The sequence below is a fragment of the Phocoena sinus genome, chromosome 1, assembly GCF_008692025.1.
Source record: "Phocoena sinus isolate mPhoSin1 chromosome 1, mPhoSin1.pri, whole genome shotgun sequence".
NCBI lineage: Eukaryota > Metazoa > Chordata > Mammalia > Artiodactyla > Phocoenidae > Phocoena > Phocoena sinus.
The window spans coordinates 21,202,734-21,216,307 of NC_045763.1; the positions used below are offsets into that span (position 1 = coordinate 21,202,734).

At 51.3% G+C, this 13,574-nt stretch overlaps 1 protein-coding gene across 2 annotated transcripts; it reads right to left on the reverse strand.

The window, feature by feature from the left end:
* Positions 1-842: 842 nt before the first annotated feature.
* KDF1 (keratinocyte differentiation factor 1) lies at positions 843-8,868 on the reverse strand. 2 transcript variants are annotated; one of them, XM_032644302.1, is made up of 4 exons: positions 8,749-8,868; positions 2,645-3,715; positions 2,058-2,132; positions 843-1,501 (listed from the first exon to the last, which is right to left on the reverse strand). In XM_032644302.1, the coding sequence occupies exons 2-4, from the start codon at positions 3,681-3,683 to the stop codon at positions 1,419-1,421; spliced, it is 1,197 nt and encodes a 398-aa protein (XP_032500193.1). In that variant the 5' UTR covers positions 3,684-3,715; positions 8,749-8,868; the 3' UTR covers positions 843-1,418. The 2 variants fall into 2 exon arrangements, with proteins under 2 accessions (XP_032500193.1, XP_032500200.1); XM_032644309.1 differs by having other exon boundaries at positions 884-1,501; positions 8,809-8,848.
* Between the last annotated feature and the right edge of the window lie 4,706 nt (positions 8,869-13,574).

Here is a 13,574-nt window from a genome sequence, read left to right on the forward strand (position 1 = left end):
GTCCAATAGGAAACTGAACAGACAAGTACAGTTTGTCCCGTCCCTTTCCAAAGGGTGCCCATGAGGGCAATAGAAGGTCGGGGGTGGGGGCACTGCAGGTGAAGTGGGGCAGTGAGGGATCCTGGACACCTAGCTTATCATCAGTCAAGACTGGGCTGCTGGGCCTGCTCCGGTCTCACTGAGAGAACAGACACACCCCTGTGTGTGAGGAGTAGCCAAGTAAGGTCCTTCTGAACCCAGCTGGGCTCTGATGTCCAAATGGGGGGAGCCTGCTTCTACCCCAAGCAGGTCAGCTTGCCAGCTTGGGGGCACAACTGCCAAGAGGCCAGCTTCCGGATACAGAGCCACAGTTACTAGCTGCATGACCCACTAAACTCCTTGACACCTCTGAGCCCCAGTACCTGTGAAAGACTGACCCGCACTCCTGGGAGTGCTGAGCAGACACCCGTGACCCTGAGTGCTGTCCGCATCGGGGGGGGTGGAGGGAGCAGCAGGTCTGAGGTGGGGTGGGCTGACGTGTGCTCCGGGATTTGCGGAAACTGCAGGGATGGCCAGAAGCAGGCCAGCCTACAGGCAGTGAACTGGGGCAACAGAGGGAGTCCAGGCAGGCCTGCCTAGAAGGACCTCTCAACAATGACAGAAACCACTTGGTAAACCCTTCTCAGGCACAGACACTGTAACTGGCTCTATCTCCTAGAACTCCCCGTGAGCCTGAGAGATGGGCATCACTGCCTTCTGACCTCAGCCCCACGACACTAAGCCAGGCTGGATACTCTATGCTGTCTCCTGCTCCGGGCAGCAGTCAGGCAAATGGGACGGAAAGGACAGTATCACAGTCAAGATGAGCAGACAGATGTCTATTAAGTTTTGTACTATAGTCATGTTAGCATGTAGAACATCAGCCGAGAACCTAACTGCTCAACAGAACGTAACATGGATTGGGCACTGCCCACAGAATTCCCGAGGCCCTGCCTGCCCCCAAACCCAATCCATTTAAGACAAGCTTCTTTTACCTGTTACCTTCCCTCCCAGCTGTTCTGGGGAGGGGGAGGTTTGCATGATTGGTTATGGGGTATATGTTACAGGGGGAGCATGTTATGGGGGCAGAGTCAGGATCCAGTTCCAGAAATTAACCCCTCAGTCTTCGCTTTCCATGACCTAGGCTTCCTGAAGACTGTGGGCAGGAAGGAACAGGCCCAGGCAGGGGTCAGGCCAGCGGAGGACCCGGGGGATGTGGGCACCGTGGCCCAGTGAAATGCATGTGGTCCAGGAACCAGTCAGCCAAGGCAGGAGGAGCCAGAGTGGGCACTGCTTCTGGGCTCATGGCCTCCCTCCCACAAAGAGGGTTCTGGTCCCTCTCTTCATGCAGTAGATGTGCTTCTCTCAGAAGGGGTTGCGGCCCCTGGGCCCAGTGCGGGTTAGCAGTAGACCTGGAGCAGGGGTGCCCCTGAAGAGTCTGTGTCGGTGCCCTGGAAGGATGAGTCGTGGCTGGCTTGGTATCCTGAGGGGAAAGGGAGCAGGAAACAGAGGCTCAGAGGTGGGGAGGGGCTCATGCAAGTCCCTCAGGCAGGGAGAAACCTGTTGAGAAGGAGCAGAGGGGGACTCGAGCCTGGGTCAGTCTGATCCTGGCTGGGTGATCCACTCAGTTTCTTGACCCCTCTGAACCCCAGTCTCGCTCTCTAAAGGGTAATGACCCTGCTCCCAGGGCTTGTAAAAGCCAAGAGGATAGCAGTAGAAACCACACATGGTGCCTTCTCAGCACCAATGGATGGCCCCCCTCACCCGCCCTCCACTTTCCTCTCCAGTGACCTGGGTTTAGATGCAGGTTCTGGGCACCTGCCCCCCTCCCCTCTGGTTCAGGGGCATCCCCCTGAATCTCTCCCAGCTGAACCTTTAAGCCAGTTTGCAGGACTGGGATGGGGTATAAGGCTGCTCAGGCTTCTCGTCCCTTTCTGATCCCATCCTCACCCACCCCAGGAGGAAGCTGAGAGAGGGACAGGTGGGGGGCTGCTAGGGCAGTCCCCTCTCCTCTCCACACTTTCATGTCAGGACCAAACCTGGGGCTCCATAAGGCCTCAGCTTCCTGGCGATGGCATCTGCGGTCGTCTCCTGGGAGATCTGCACTGTGAGTTCTAGGGAGGGAACATGAAGGGGCAGTGGTCATTATCACATCCTTTCAACCCTATTGCCCACTTCTGCCCCCAGCCCATTGAGAGAGGGGCCAGAGAGAGAGAGAGAGAGAGAGAGGAGAGAGAGGGGGAGAGAGAGAGAGAGAGAGAGAGAGAGAGAGAGAGAGAGAGAGAGAGAGAGTGTGTGTGTGTGTGTCTGTGTCTGTTGGTCTGTCTGTGCAGGGATGAGTGGGTAGATAGGGGTTTTGGTTAGGCCAGGCCAGGCCAGAGGTCCAAATTCGCATGGGTTCCTGGGTCCTGTTAACTAGGCTAGCTGGTTGGGCCTGAAAGCCACTCTGGCAGGTGGCAGCAGGGGACAAAGAACCTGTTAGGGGATGTAGAAGAGTGGAGAAAAAGGAGGAGGAAGAGCTGGGACCGGCTGAAGGGGGACCCACAGTGGCCAAAGACCCCAGTGCAACCCTCCCTGTCCAGAGCCTCCTCTACTCTGCCCCTCAGCCCTGTGGGGCCCCACCTACCATCCTGGCTGAGCCCTGAGCCCACCATGGTCTCATGGCCACTGTCAGGGGCAGGGGCAGCGGAGGCAGCCACCCTGGCCGAGCGCCCCTCTGTGGTCTGCGGGCGGGCACGGCTCTTTCGGGTACTGATGCGAATGATGCCGCGTACCAGGCGGCCCTCAGCGTCCTGCTCATCCAGGTGGTAGTCCTGGGTGATGCTGCTGATAAGGTCCGATATCTTACTGGTCTTCTCCAGGAACACAGTGTCTGAGGTGCACTTGGCCAGCTCGTCGATCTGGTGTACACTGAACAGCTCTGTCAGCTTCTTGAAGATGAGCACATCGATCTCTCGGCTGGACATGGAGCCACTGCCTATCTCGGGCAGGTCCAGGTCCGACTCGTGGAAGGAGTAGTACTCCTCAGAGCCTCGGGGACTGCTGGCAAGGGTGCTGGGCAGGCTGTGCCGCGTGGGTGGGGGGTCGGCCAGTGGCTCCTTGCAGCAGGAGTCCGCGTCCAGGGCTGGGGAGGTGGTGCTGCGGTAGGGATACACAGGAATGCCTTTGAGCTTGACGTCAGGGTAGCTGAAGCTGCTACCCATGGCAGACTTGAGCCGATGGCCATCCCGCCGGCTGGGAGGGGCACGGTCAGGGCTGGGGGGCACTCCGTTGTGCTCCTTGACCCAGTTGGCTTCAGCAGCCCCTTCAGGGGAGTCCCCAGCGGGCAAGCAGGGGCTGCAGCCCCGCACACAGGCTCCACAGCGCTGGAGGCAATCCCGGCAGCGGCGGAAGCAGAAGGCAGCCCGGCACCAGTCCCACACCCAGGGTCGCCAGAGCAGGCAGCAGGCTGGGGCCTCAGCAGCCTGCTCAGCAGAGCCAGAGATGAAGGTAAGGCTCTCGGGTCCATGGTGGCCGGGGTCCTTGGGGTCTGGCCTCCGGGTGCGGCGGCTCGGTGGGGCCCAGGATGGCTCGTCATATGTCTCCAGGCATAGCTCCGTTGGCCGCTCCCAGGGTCCCAAGCGTGGGGGCCCAGATGATGGGCGGGGGTGTCCAGGGCGGGGCATGGCTCACCGCATGGTTTGCCGTAGCCAGGCACCTGTGGGGGAGAGGCCGGGAAGGAGTCAGGATCAGAGGTCAGCAGCGAGCTCCTGCGCTATGACCTGAGGAGCTTCAGACTTCTGGTTTCTGAGAGCTCTGGGATGTGGATGGGCCCAAGTGTGCTCACGAACCCTGTCTAGTATCCCCTTGCTCCCCAGAGAGGAAGCTCTCTCTGTGGTCTAACTATGTATCAGAATCTCCTAGGACTTCACACCCGTTGGGATGGTTACTATTAAAAACAGAAATGACAGGCATTGGAAAAGATATGGAGAAGTTGGAACCCTTGTGCATTGCTGGTGGGAATATAGAGTGGTATGGCTGCTGTGGAAAACAGTGTGGAGTTTCCTTGAAAAGTTAAACATAAAATTACCATCTGATCCAACAATATCACTTCTATGTATATACTCAAAATGATTGAAAACAGGCACTCAAACAGATATTGGTACCCCAAGGTTCACAGCAGCATTATTCACAATAGGCAGAGATGGAAACAACCCAAATGTTCATCGATGGAGGAATGAATAAACCAAATGTGGTCTATACACACAAGGGAATATTATTCAGCCCTAAAAAGGAATGAAATTCTGATACACGCTGTAACATTGATAAGCCTTGAGACGTTACGCTACATGAAATAAGCCTGACACAAAAGGACAAATATTGTATGGTCCCACTTATATGAAATATCTAGAACAGTCAAATTCACAGAGACAGAAAGTAGAATGGTAGTTGCTGGAGATGGGCGAGAATGGAAAGTTAGTATATAACGGGTAGAGTTTCAGTTTGGGAAGATGAAAAAGTTCTAGAGATGGATGGTGGTGATGGTTATACAACAGTGTGAATGTGTTTAACGTCACAGGACTAACCATAACGTTAAAATTACTTAAAAAAATTAAAATGGTAAATATTATGCATGTTTTACCACATAAAAAGAAAAAGCTCCTGGGATCTCACTTTCTGGGCAATGGTCTCCCTGAGTTTCTTCCCACTGTTGGTAAGCCCAGCAGCACAGAGCCTCTGAGGCTGCTCAACAAATGCCTTTCCATTGACTTGCTACAGAACCTGATCATTACCACCGTCCCTTTCTTCCCCTCCTCTTTCAAATCAGACACGGGAATCAACAGGTCCCCGGTCAATGTTTCAGTATGGCTCAGATTTGCTCTCCTATCAACATTTAACATCAAGCACTGTTTTGCTTCCTTTGACTAGACGAGAAAGCCAAGCCTCAAAATACATCTTCTTTCCCTTTTCGACTTGGTTGCTAGCAATCTCAGAGCTAAGATTTCACTGAACCTGGCCCTGTGTTAGGTACAGAAGAACCAAAAATGAATGGACTATAGGCGCTGTTCCTGTGATTCACACATGGTTTTGTAGGGAAAACAGATGCTTAAAAGCTCATGAGCTGGAACGTTTAGGATATATGGGGCATCATGGGAGTAAACAACTCTGCCTGCGGGAACATTACATAGTGATGTACTTGGGAGGGTCCTTGATCACATGTAGGGGTGTGCTGGGGAGTCACTATCCTTAGCCTGGATTTTCTGAGACATTAATCTCTTAACTTTTTATTTATCCCTGATTTAATGGCACTAGTGTCCTAGAGCTGGTGACGTGAAAGGAACCTGGGACTGGGCATCAGGATATCTGTATCCTAGTCCCAGTTCTGGCTCTAATAGGCAATGTGCTTTGGGCAAATCAATGCTACCTCCCTAAACTGGCCCACCACCATCTCTCACCCACATACTGTCAAGGCCCCCATTCTGGCCACCTCTATTCCCTTCTACTTATGGCAGCCAGGAACAATTTAAAACAACAACAACGACAACAAAACACAAATCTGGAGAAACTTGGCAGACACTACTTATCAAATGATCAAAGTTAACATTATTAATAATGGGACAAACTGACATGATGTGTCTCCTGATACTATGCACTAAAATGGACACAGCATCGCTTATGGAGTAGTCCTGCCAAAAATGTATAACCTGAATGTAATCATGAAGAAACATCAGACAAGCCCAGGTTAAGGGACACGACTCTAAATGGACTGTGTGATCCTGAATTGAATCCTGGATCACAAGGAGAAATTGGATAATCGGTAAAATTTAAAAATAGACTGTATATTATTTAATAGTATTACGTCAATGTTAAATTTCCAATGTTAAATTCAATGTTAAATAAGACAATGTTCTTATTCTTAGGCAACATACACTGAAGCATTTAGGGGTAAAGAAGCATGATGCCTGCAACCCAACCTCAAAGGGTTCCCCCCAAAACAGAAGGTATATGTGTGTAGACAGAGAAAAGGAGGGAATGTTAGCCATGGTGAATGCGGATGAGGAGGATACAGGAATTCTTTAACTATTCCTGCAACTCTTCAACCCATTCCCCCAGCCCCGCTTGGTCCTTCTCCAAGGACACTCCAGAACCTCAAGTCAGATGGGAGCCCCTCTCCCCACAGCATTCTGCTGGGCTCTTGGTCAGCTGAGTTGGCTTTGGACCAATTGTTTGAAGATAAGCCTATATGACCCCGAGGGGCAGGGACTGTGTCTGATTCCTTTCTGCATCAGTGTCTGGAACAGGGTTGGTACAGTAAGTACTTCAGGAGACTGATACATTCTGTGTGACCTCTGGGTAGAACCAGGACCATTAGGTAGAAAGAGAAAGGACTTAGGCTCTAGGCTGACCAGAGTGGGGGGAGCAGCAGTCTGGCGAGAGTAAGGTGAAGTCCCCCTCCAAAGGTGTGCAAACTGAAATTGTAATAGGTGACTTGGAAGTCCCTCACAATCCAGAGAAGCAAGCGGTTAAAAACCTTTGCCTGGGGCTTCCCTGGTGGCGCAGTGGTTGAGAGCCCGCCTGCTGATGCAGGGGACACGGGTTCGTGCCCCGGTCCGGGAAGATCCCACATACCGAGAAAAAAAAAAAAAAAAAAAAACCTTTGCCTGGGTTTGAGCAATGTTGGGGTGGGTATGGATTTATTCATTCACTCATTTAACGAATATTTACTGAGAGCCTGCTGTATGCCAGACACTTCTAAATTCTGTGGATAAAGTGGTAAAACAGACAAAATTCCCTAACCTCAGGAGTTTGCCTTCTAGTGAAAGAGTTAATTATTGAAAGCTTACATTATTCTCAGTGCTTTAAATGTATTCAACTAATTAATTCTCACAACCCTATTTGTAGGTATTATTGTCGTTGTTGTTATACAGAGGCACAGAGAGCTTAACTAAGTTGTCCAAAGCCACACAGCTGTTTGAATGCAAGTGGCCTGCCCCAGACTCTTATCCACTACCCCCTCCCATCTATTATTTGGGAGGAAGGGGGCAAGGTGGTCAGCTGCCAGCTCCATGGGTGAGCCTGTGCCCAAGGAGGGCCTGCATAGGGAGAGCCCTGAGTCTTCCAGGCTCAGCCCTTGGATCAGGAGGGTGGGCACATCTACACTGTTTGAAGCACACTGAGCTCTGGGGTACCTGGGGTTTGTAAGAACAGCAAGAGGTTATTGTTCGTGGTCTTGGTTACTGTCTCCTCCTCTACCTCCAAGGCTTTAGCAGTCGCTACCATTCATTAAATTCATCCAACAAATATTTTCTGAGCACCTACCACGTGCTCAGCACTGTACTGAATGCTGAGGAAGCAGCAGCAAATGGGCCAGAAATAGGCTCCAGCCCAAGAGGACTTTTGCTTTATTTAACACTCACAATTGCTCGGTGAGTATTATATCTCCACTTTACAGGTCAGGAATCTGAAGCTCAGAGAGGTGAAGTGACTTGCCCAGAGACACCTAGCTGGAAAGGAATGGAGCTGGATTTGTACTGTGGTCCGCCAGACTCTGGAGCCCCTGTACTTTGCTCTGTGCCACACATCTCGAGGAGGGGGTGGGGCGGGGTGGGATGGAGGAAAGGGGGAGAAGACCTGGGGTAAGGACAGTGCTTGACTTCAGTTTTCCCCTCCTTTCTAGGCCCTAAACCCTCCTAAAGTCAATCTCAACCCATTTTGTCCTGGCTATATCTCCCCCTCACTGCTGCTGCCCCCACCTCCAAAATCCTAGGAACACCAGTCTCTTGGTTTAGCAGGGGCTCCTGTTGTGGCCTGGGGTAAGACTCCTGGCCTCAGTTTTCTTGTCTTTAACAAGGGGAGTGAGGAGAATCTTCAGGGGCCACCTTGAGGTTTAAATGAGATCTTACTGCTCAGGGGCCTTAGAGCTGTGCCTGGCATCTGGGAGGGGCTGGGTCACTGGGCGCCCCAAGGCACTGCAGGGATCCTCCTCAGGGTCAGAAGCTCCCAGGCCCCAGGCACACCCTCCCCAAACTTCTAATTGATGCTCTCCCACTCCCCCTTAGTCCCTGAGAACACACACACGCCGAGGTCTGTCCCCGTCCCATCCCCTTCTTCCGAAGGTGCTCAGGTCAGGACCGGTCGCACCAGCCTGTGTCCCACCCACACGAGTCTTGCACACCCGGCCGAGAGGGGCACCCCAGCCCTGCTCACGAAACAGCCGTCGGCTCTCGTGCCTGGCATCCGTGCACCCTTGATCTCCTGCCCCAAAGGCTCAGCCCGGGACTCCCGCATCCGCGGGCACCTTGTCCCGGGGGCAAGGGAGAAGCAGACCCAGGCACTGCCGCTCGGCCTAGCATAGCCCCTACAGCAGCAATGCCCTCGGGGCAAGCACCAGCTTCTCCAGATGCAGGGGCCCTCTTCCCGCGGGCGGACCCAGCCTCTCGACACTGTTCCTCAGGGTGTGCACGGCCCCCTCTCCCCTCCCGCCCCCGCCTCCCCGGCAAGCACGGCTCCCACCCCAAGCCAGCGCAGCCCTAAGGGCGAACACGGCCCCCTCACCCCAGTTTGCCCGCCCAGCCCAGGGGCCCGCTCAGGCCGCTCCCTGGCCCGGCCCGGCCCGCGCACCCCGGAAGTGGGAGGGTGGCACCGATGGAACCGGCCCCGGGACCCTCGCACGCTCGGGCGTAGCCTCGGGGGTCTCTCCACACCGGTGCCGCCTTGGTTCGCGCCCCCTCGGGCCCGCGCGGGGCTTACCTGTCCCGCCAGGTGAGCCGCCTCCAGCTCGGCCCTCCCCCCGCCCCCCTCGCCGCTCACCTGGGGCGCAGGTGAGCGTCTCGCGGGAGCTCTGCACGGGTCGCCGCTGGGGACACACTTCCTGCCTCCGCGAAGGGCCTCCGCCGCGCACCTGGGCCGAGGCCCCGCCCTGGGAGCTGGGCGGGCACTGCAGCCGGCCTCTGGCCGTCGGTCCGCGGACTGCGAGAGCAGCGCTCGGCCTAGTCCGGGTAAATGAGGTGTGGCGGGCACGGTGGACAGACGCCGGGGCTCAGTTTGCTTTTCTGTTAAATGGACAGATGGGCCCAGCAATCCCTGAGCTGCTGCGGAGGACTTGCCGGGCCTTAAAGGCTAAGCTCAAAGGGCATGTCTCCTGAAACTCCTTCCCTGACCCCTACGCCTCTCTGGTTTTCTCTGTACTCTTTATCATAATACTCAGCACACTGTTTTCTTGTCTTCCGTCTCCTCCTTTAGCCTCTGACTAGGGTATGCTCTTGTTCCCAAATGCCCCGGGTGCCCAGAGCAGGACCTGACACATCCTAGGCGCTCAGCAGATATTCTCTACTGATTGAATCGTTGGGACCTGATTTCTCCGTTTGTCCTGAGGCAGAACTGGGGGACTGGTTCCTCTGCTCTGATCACTTCACCTTCTTTTTTCCAGGAAGTCTGCAGAGGAAGACAGAGGCCTCTGCTCTGGGGCGGGTGGAGGAGGAGACTGGGCTGTGCAGTCCTGAAACATCCCAGATCAGCAGAGTTGGCCACAATGGGCCCTGATCACCGCATCCCATGGGGTCTCTGCAAGAGGCAACATCATTGGGTGGCAAGAGTCAGGGGTTGGATTATTCTGGGTTCCTGCTTCCCTTAATACCAACTTAATAACAACAATAGCACCAATAAACAAGTGACTTTTAGGGAACATCTTCACGATCCATGCTAACCCCCTTACTTGCATAGTATTATTTAGTCCTTACACCTGAGGATAACACCTCAGGTGTTATCATTCCCATTTTACATGTGAGGAAACTGAGACTTAGGACGGGGAAATTATTTGCTCAGGCAGTTGGCCCAAATGGTGTGACTTTGGGCAAGACACTTCCTTCTCTAAGTCTCATCTGTGGAGATAATAGTACCTCTCTCCAACTGGGTGAATTAAAAAAGATAATGGTTGCAAAATGAGTTAAAGGATACAGGAAGAGATCACTGGGGTAAGGACTGGTAAGTGGGAGGAATTCAGTACTGCCTAGCCCTTTTCCCTCCAGGTGTACCAAAGATACACAACCTCCTAAGCCTAGATGGAGATACTGCCAATTAGGACAGTATCTTTGCCCTGTTTGAGTTGCCTAGTCCTCTCCTTGCCCAGCCAGGGTGGGACACTCCTTGGAAGCTAATTCCCGTGGCAACTGGGGGGTTTCCTTCCCTATCTCACCTCTCAGGACACCATTGTCTCATTCCACAGGTGCTGTGCCATGTGCACAGAGTAGATGCTCAATTTCCACCAGAGACCCTCCTTGGCAGTCCCTCCCACCGATCTTGTTCACATTCTCACCTGGGGCAAGTGGCTGTTGTACCTTCATCTGGAGCTCAGAAAGTGAGTCACATAGTGTACAATTGAACATCTGTGTGCCCTAAGACCCAGTAAGTGCATTCCTGTGTTACAGACACAAGAATTTCACGCATATGCCAAGAGACATGTACCAGAATGGTAGTAGAAACATTGTTCACAGTGGCCCCAAACTGAAAACATCCAAATGCCGTTGACAGGAGGTAAAGAAATGTGGAATAATTACATAGCAGTAGAAAATGAGTGAAAAATAGCAGTATGGCTGGATCACGGTGACATAATACCGAGTGAAAAAAATGCAAGTCCCAGAAGAGTGCATGTGGAATGGTATCCTTTTCATAAAGTTCAAATACAACTAGAAGTACTATATTTAGGCATAATATTGGGTTGAACCATATGAAGTTGCTGTTTTTGACTTGTTTTGACCTAAAAACAGGGGGAGAGGGCAAATTCAGAAGGTTAAACGTAATTTATGTGTGAAAAAAAAACAAAAAAAAAAAGGCAAGAGAATGAGGAACACAGAATTCAGAATAGTGATTGCCTGGGGGGTGGGGTAGTGGAGGGGTCAGGAATGGTGGGGAACCATAAGCAGATTTAAGTTTTCGTGATGTTCTGATTCTTGTGTTGGATTCAAGGACTTTCATTTTATCATGAATGAATGAATGCGTGAAAAAAATAGCAACTTATGCTGTAACTAAATAATTAAGGGCACGGTTACTTGCCAGGTTTTCAAGGTAGCAAAAATCCAAGCATCTGGAATCTTATTTAGTTTTCCCCCATTCATGTATTCATTATTTTTTTTAAAGATTAAAGTATAATTTACATACAGTAAAACTTACCTTTTTTAGGGTACGGTTCTGTGAGTTTTGAAAAATACATACAGTTGCATAACCACCACCACAAATCAAAATATAGATCAATTTCATCCCCCCCCCCCCCCCCCCCCCCGTGAATTTCCCTAAACCCTTCTGCAGTCAGTTCCTCCCCACTATCTCAGCCCTTGGCAACCACTGATCTTTCTTCTGTCTTCATAGTTTTGCTTTTTCCAGACCATGTTTAGTAAAAGTACATTACAAAATTCTGATTCTGTAGTACCTAAAATGCTGTAGATTAATAAGTAGGAACATGATGACTGAAGCAGCTCAGAACTACTTTCTTTGTCTAGAAAGGAAAAAAAAGAAAAAAGGGGAAGGAAGGGAAATATGATCTCTGAACCTCTGCCTGCACTTGCTGATGTGTGAGGGAACCTTTCTCTGGAGCCCCTGCCTCTCACCAGCTGTGGGGCCCTGGAGAAGCCACTTCCCTTCTCCTCATCTGTAAAATGGAGATGATAGTAGTTCCTCCTCCAGAGTGTTTTGTGGAGTACTTTGCAAAAGGCACAAGTTAGCTGGTATTTTAATCATAGCCACACTGAAACCTCTCTCCTCATCTGCCCTTCTCCCTCCCACACTCAAATACACTGGGCCTTGTTCCCAAGGGCCCATACCCCTGCCACAGTGTATACTGAAAAACTCTGTCAAAAACTGATGACAGTGTAGGTATATACCCAAAAGAACTGAAAACAGGGACTCAAACAGGTACTTATATGCCAGTGTTCATTGCAGCACTATTCACCATAGCCAAACGGTGGAAAACTCAAGTGTCTGTCAACAGATGAGTGGATAAACAAAATACAGTATATACGCACAATGGAGTATTATTTAGCCGTGAAACGAATGAAGTTCTGATACATGCTACACCATAGATGAACCTTGAAGACATCATGCTAAGTAAAATAAGCCAGACACAGAAGGACAAATACTGTGATTCCACTTATATTAAATATTCAGAATAAACAAATTCATAGAGACAGGGATTAGAGGTTTCCAGGCGCTGGAGGGAGGGAGGAATTGGGAGTTATTGCTTAATGGGTACAGAGTTCCTGTTTGGGATGATGAAAAATTTTGGAAATAGAAAATGGTGATGGTTGCACAACAGTGTGAAGGTAATTAATGCCACTGAATTGTAACTTGAAAATGGGCAAAATGGCAATTTTTCTGTGTATATATATATATATATATATATATATATATATATAGGTTGTTGTTTCTGTTTGTTTGTTTACCACAATTAAAGAAACCCCAGGGCTTCCTTGGTGGCGCAGTGGTTGAGAGTCCGCCTGCCGATGCAGGGGACACGGGTTCGTGCCCCGGTCTGGGAAGATCCCACATACCGCGGAGCGGCTGGGCCCCTGAGCCATGGCCGCTGAGCCTGCGCGTCCGGAGCCTGTGCTCCGCAATGGGAGAGACCACAACAGTGAGAGGCCCGTGTACCGCAAAAAAAAAAAAACAAAAGAAACCCCAATGGGCTTCCCTGGTGGCGCAGTGGTTAAGAATCTGCCTGCCACTGCAGGGCACACAGGTTTGAGCCCTGGTCTGGGAAGATTCCCACATGCCGTGGAACAACTTAGCCCGTGTGCCACAACTACTGAGCCTGTGCTCTAGAGCCTGCGAGCCACGACTACTGAGCCCGCGTGCCAAAGCTACTGAAGCCCGCGCGCAGCAGCGAAGACCCAATGCAGCCAAAAATAAATCAATTGAAAAAAAAGAAAAGAGAAGATTAAAAAAAAAAAAAAAGCCCCCAATGGAATTCCCTGGAGGTCCACTGGTTAGGACTTGCTGTTTTCACTGCTGAGGGCCTGGGTTCAATCCCTGGTCGGGGAACTAAAATCCTGGCTTGGCCAAAAAAAAAAAGCCCCCAAACTGATGACATTCTTTGAAAACAAAACAAGGTACCTTATGGGTCCAGCATTTAGCATAACAAAGGAGAAAAGTCTATTGGAGTGAAGTTTCCAGATAATAGTCCTCCTCTCCTGTGCACTTCTCTTTACAGTTTACAAAGCAAACACCTTTAAATTTGAACCTTACAACAAAGGATCAAGCCCTAGAGGTAGCCATGGTCATATTCATTTTACAGATGGGGAAACTGAGGCACATCAAGGTCCCAAGGCCATACTGTGAGTTAGTAGTGGAGCTGGGTGGGAACCCAGTCCTTCTGGCTCCCAGTAAGAAACACTGTGTCCTCCTCCTGGCCCTTAAAGCTGTGTTTGGGCTTCTTTCTAAGCAGAAAGTCCTGCCTTTCTAACCACCTGAGTTCAGTTTTCCCTCTTGGCCACAATTGGGGGCCATTGTCCTGATCCTCTGCTTCCACTGCTGTTGCTCTGTTCTGATCGATGTTTACTTTTCTGGTCTCCTTCCTTGGCCACCAT

What these genes read in the sequence shown, in the direction of transcription:
- KDF1 (XM_032644302.1), bottom strand. Translation starts at nt 3,683, where the DNA reads ATGCCCCGCCCTGGACACCCCCGCCCATCATCTGGGCCCCCACGCTTG. An exon ending in CTCAGGGCTCAGCCAGGATG is followed by an intron (nt 2,133 to 2,644) that starts GTAGGTGGGGCC and finishes TTCCCTCCCTAG; the next exon opens with AACTCACAGTGCAGATCTCC. An exon ending in GAGGCCTTATGGAGCCCCAG is followed by an intron (nt 1,502 to 2,057) that starts GTTTGGTCCTGA and finishes CTTTCCCCTCAG; the next exon opens with GATACCAAGCCAGCCACGAC.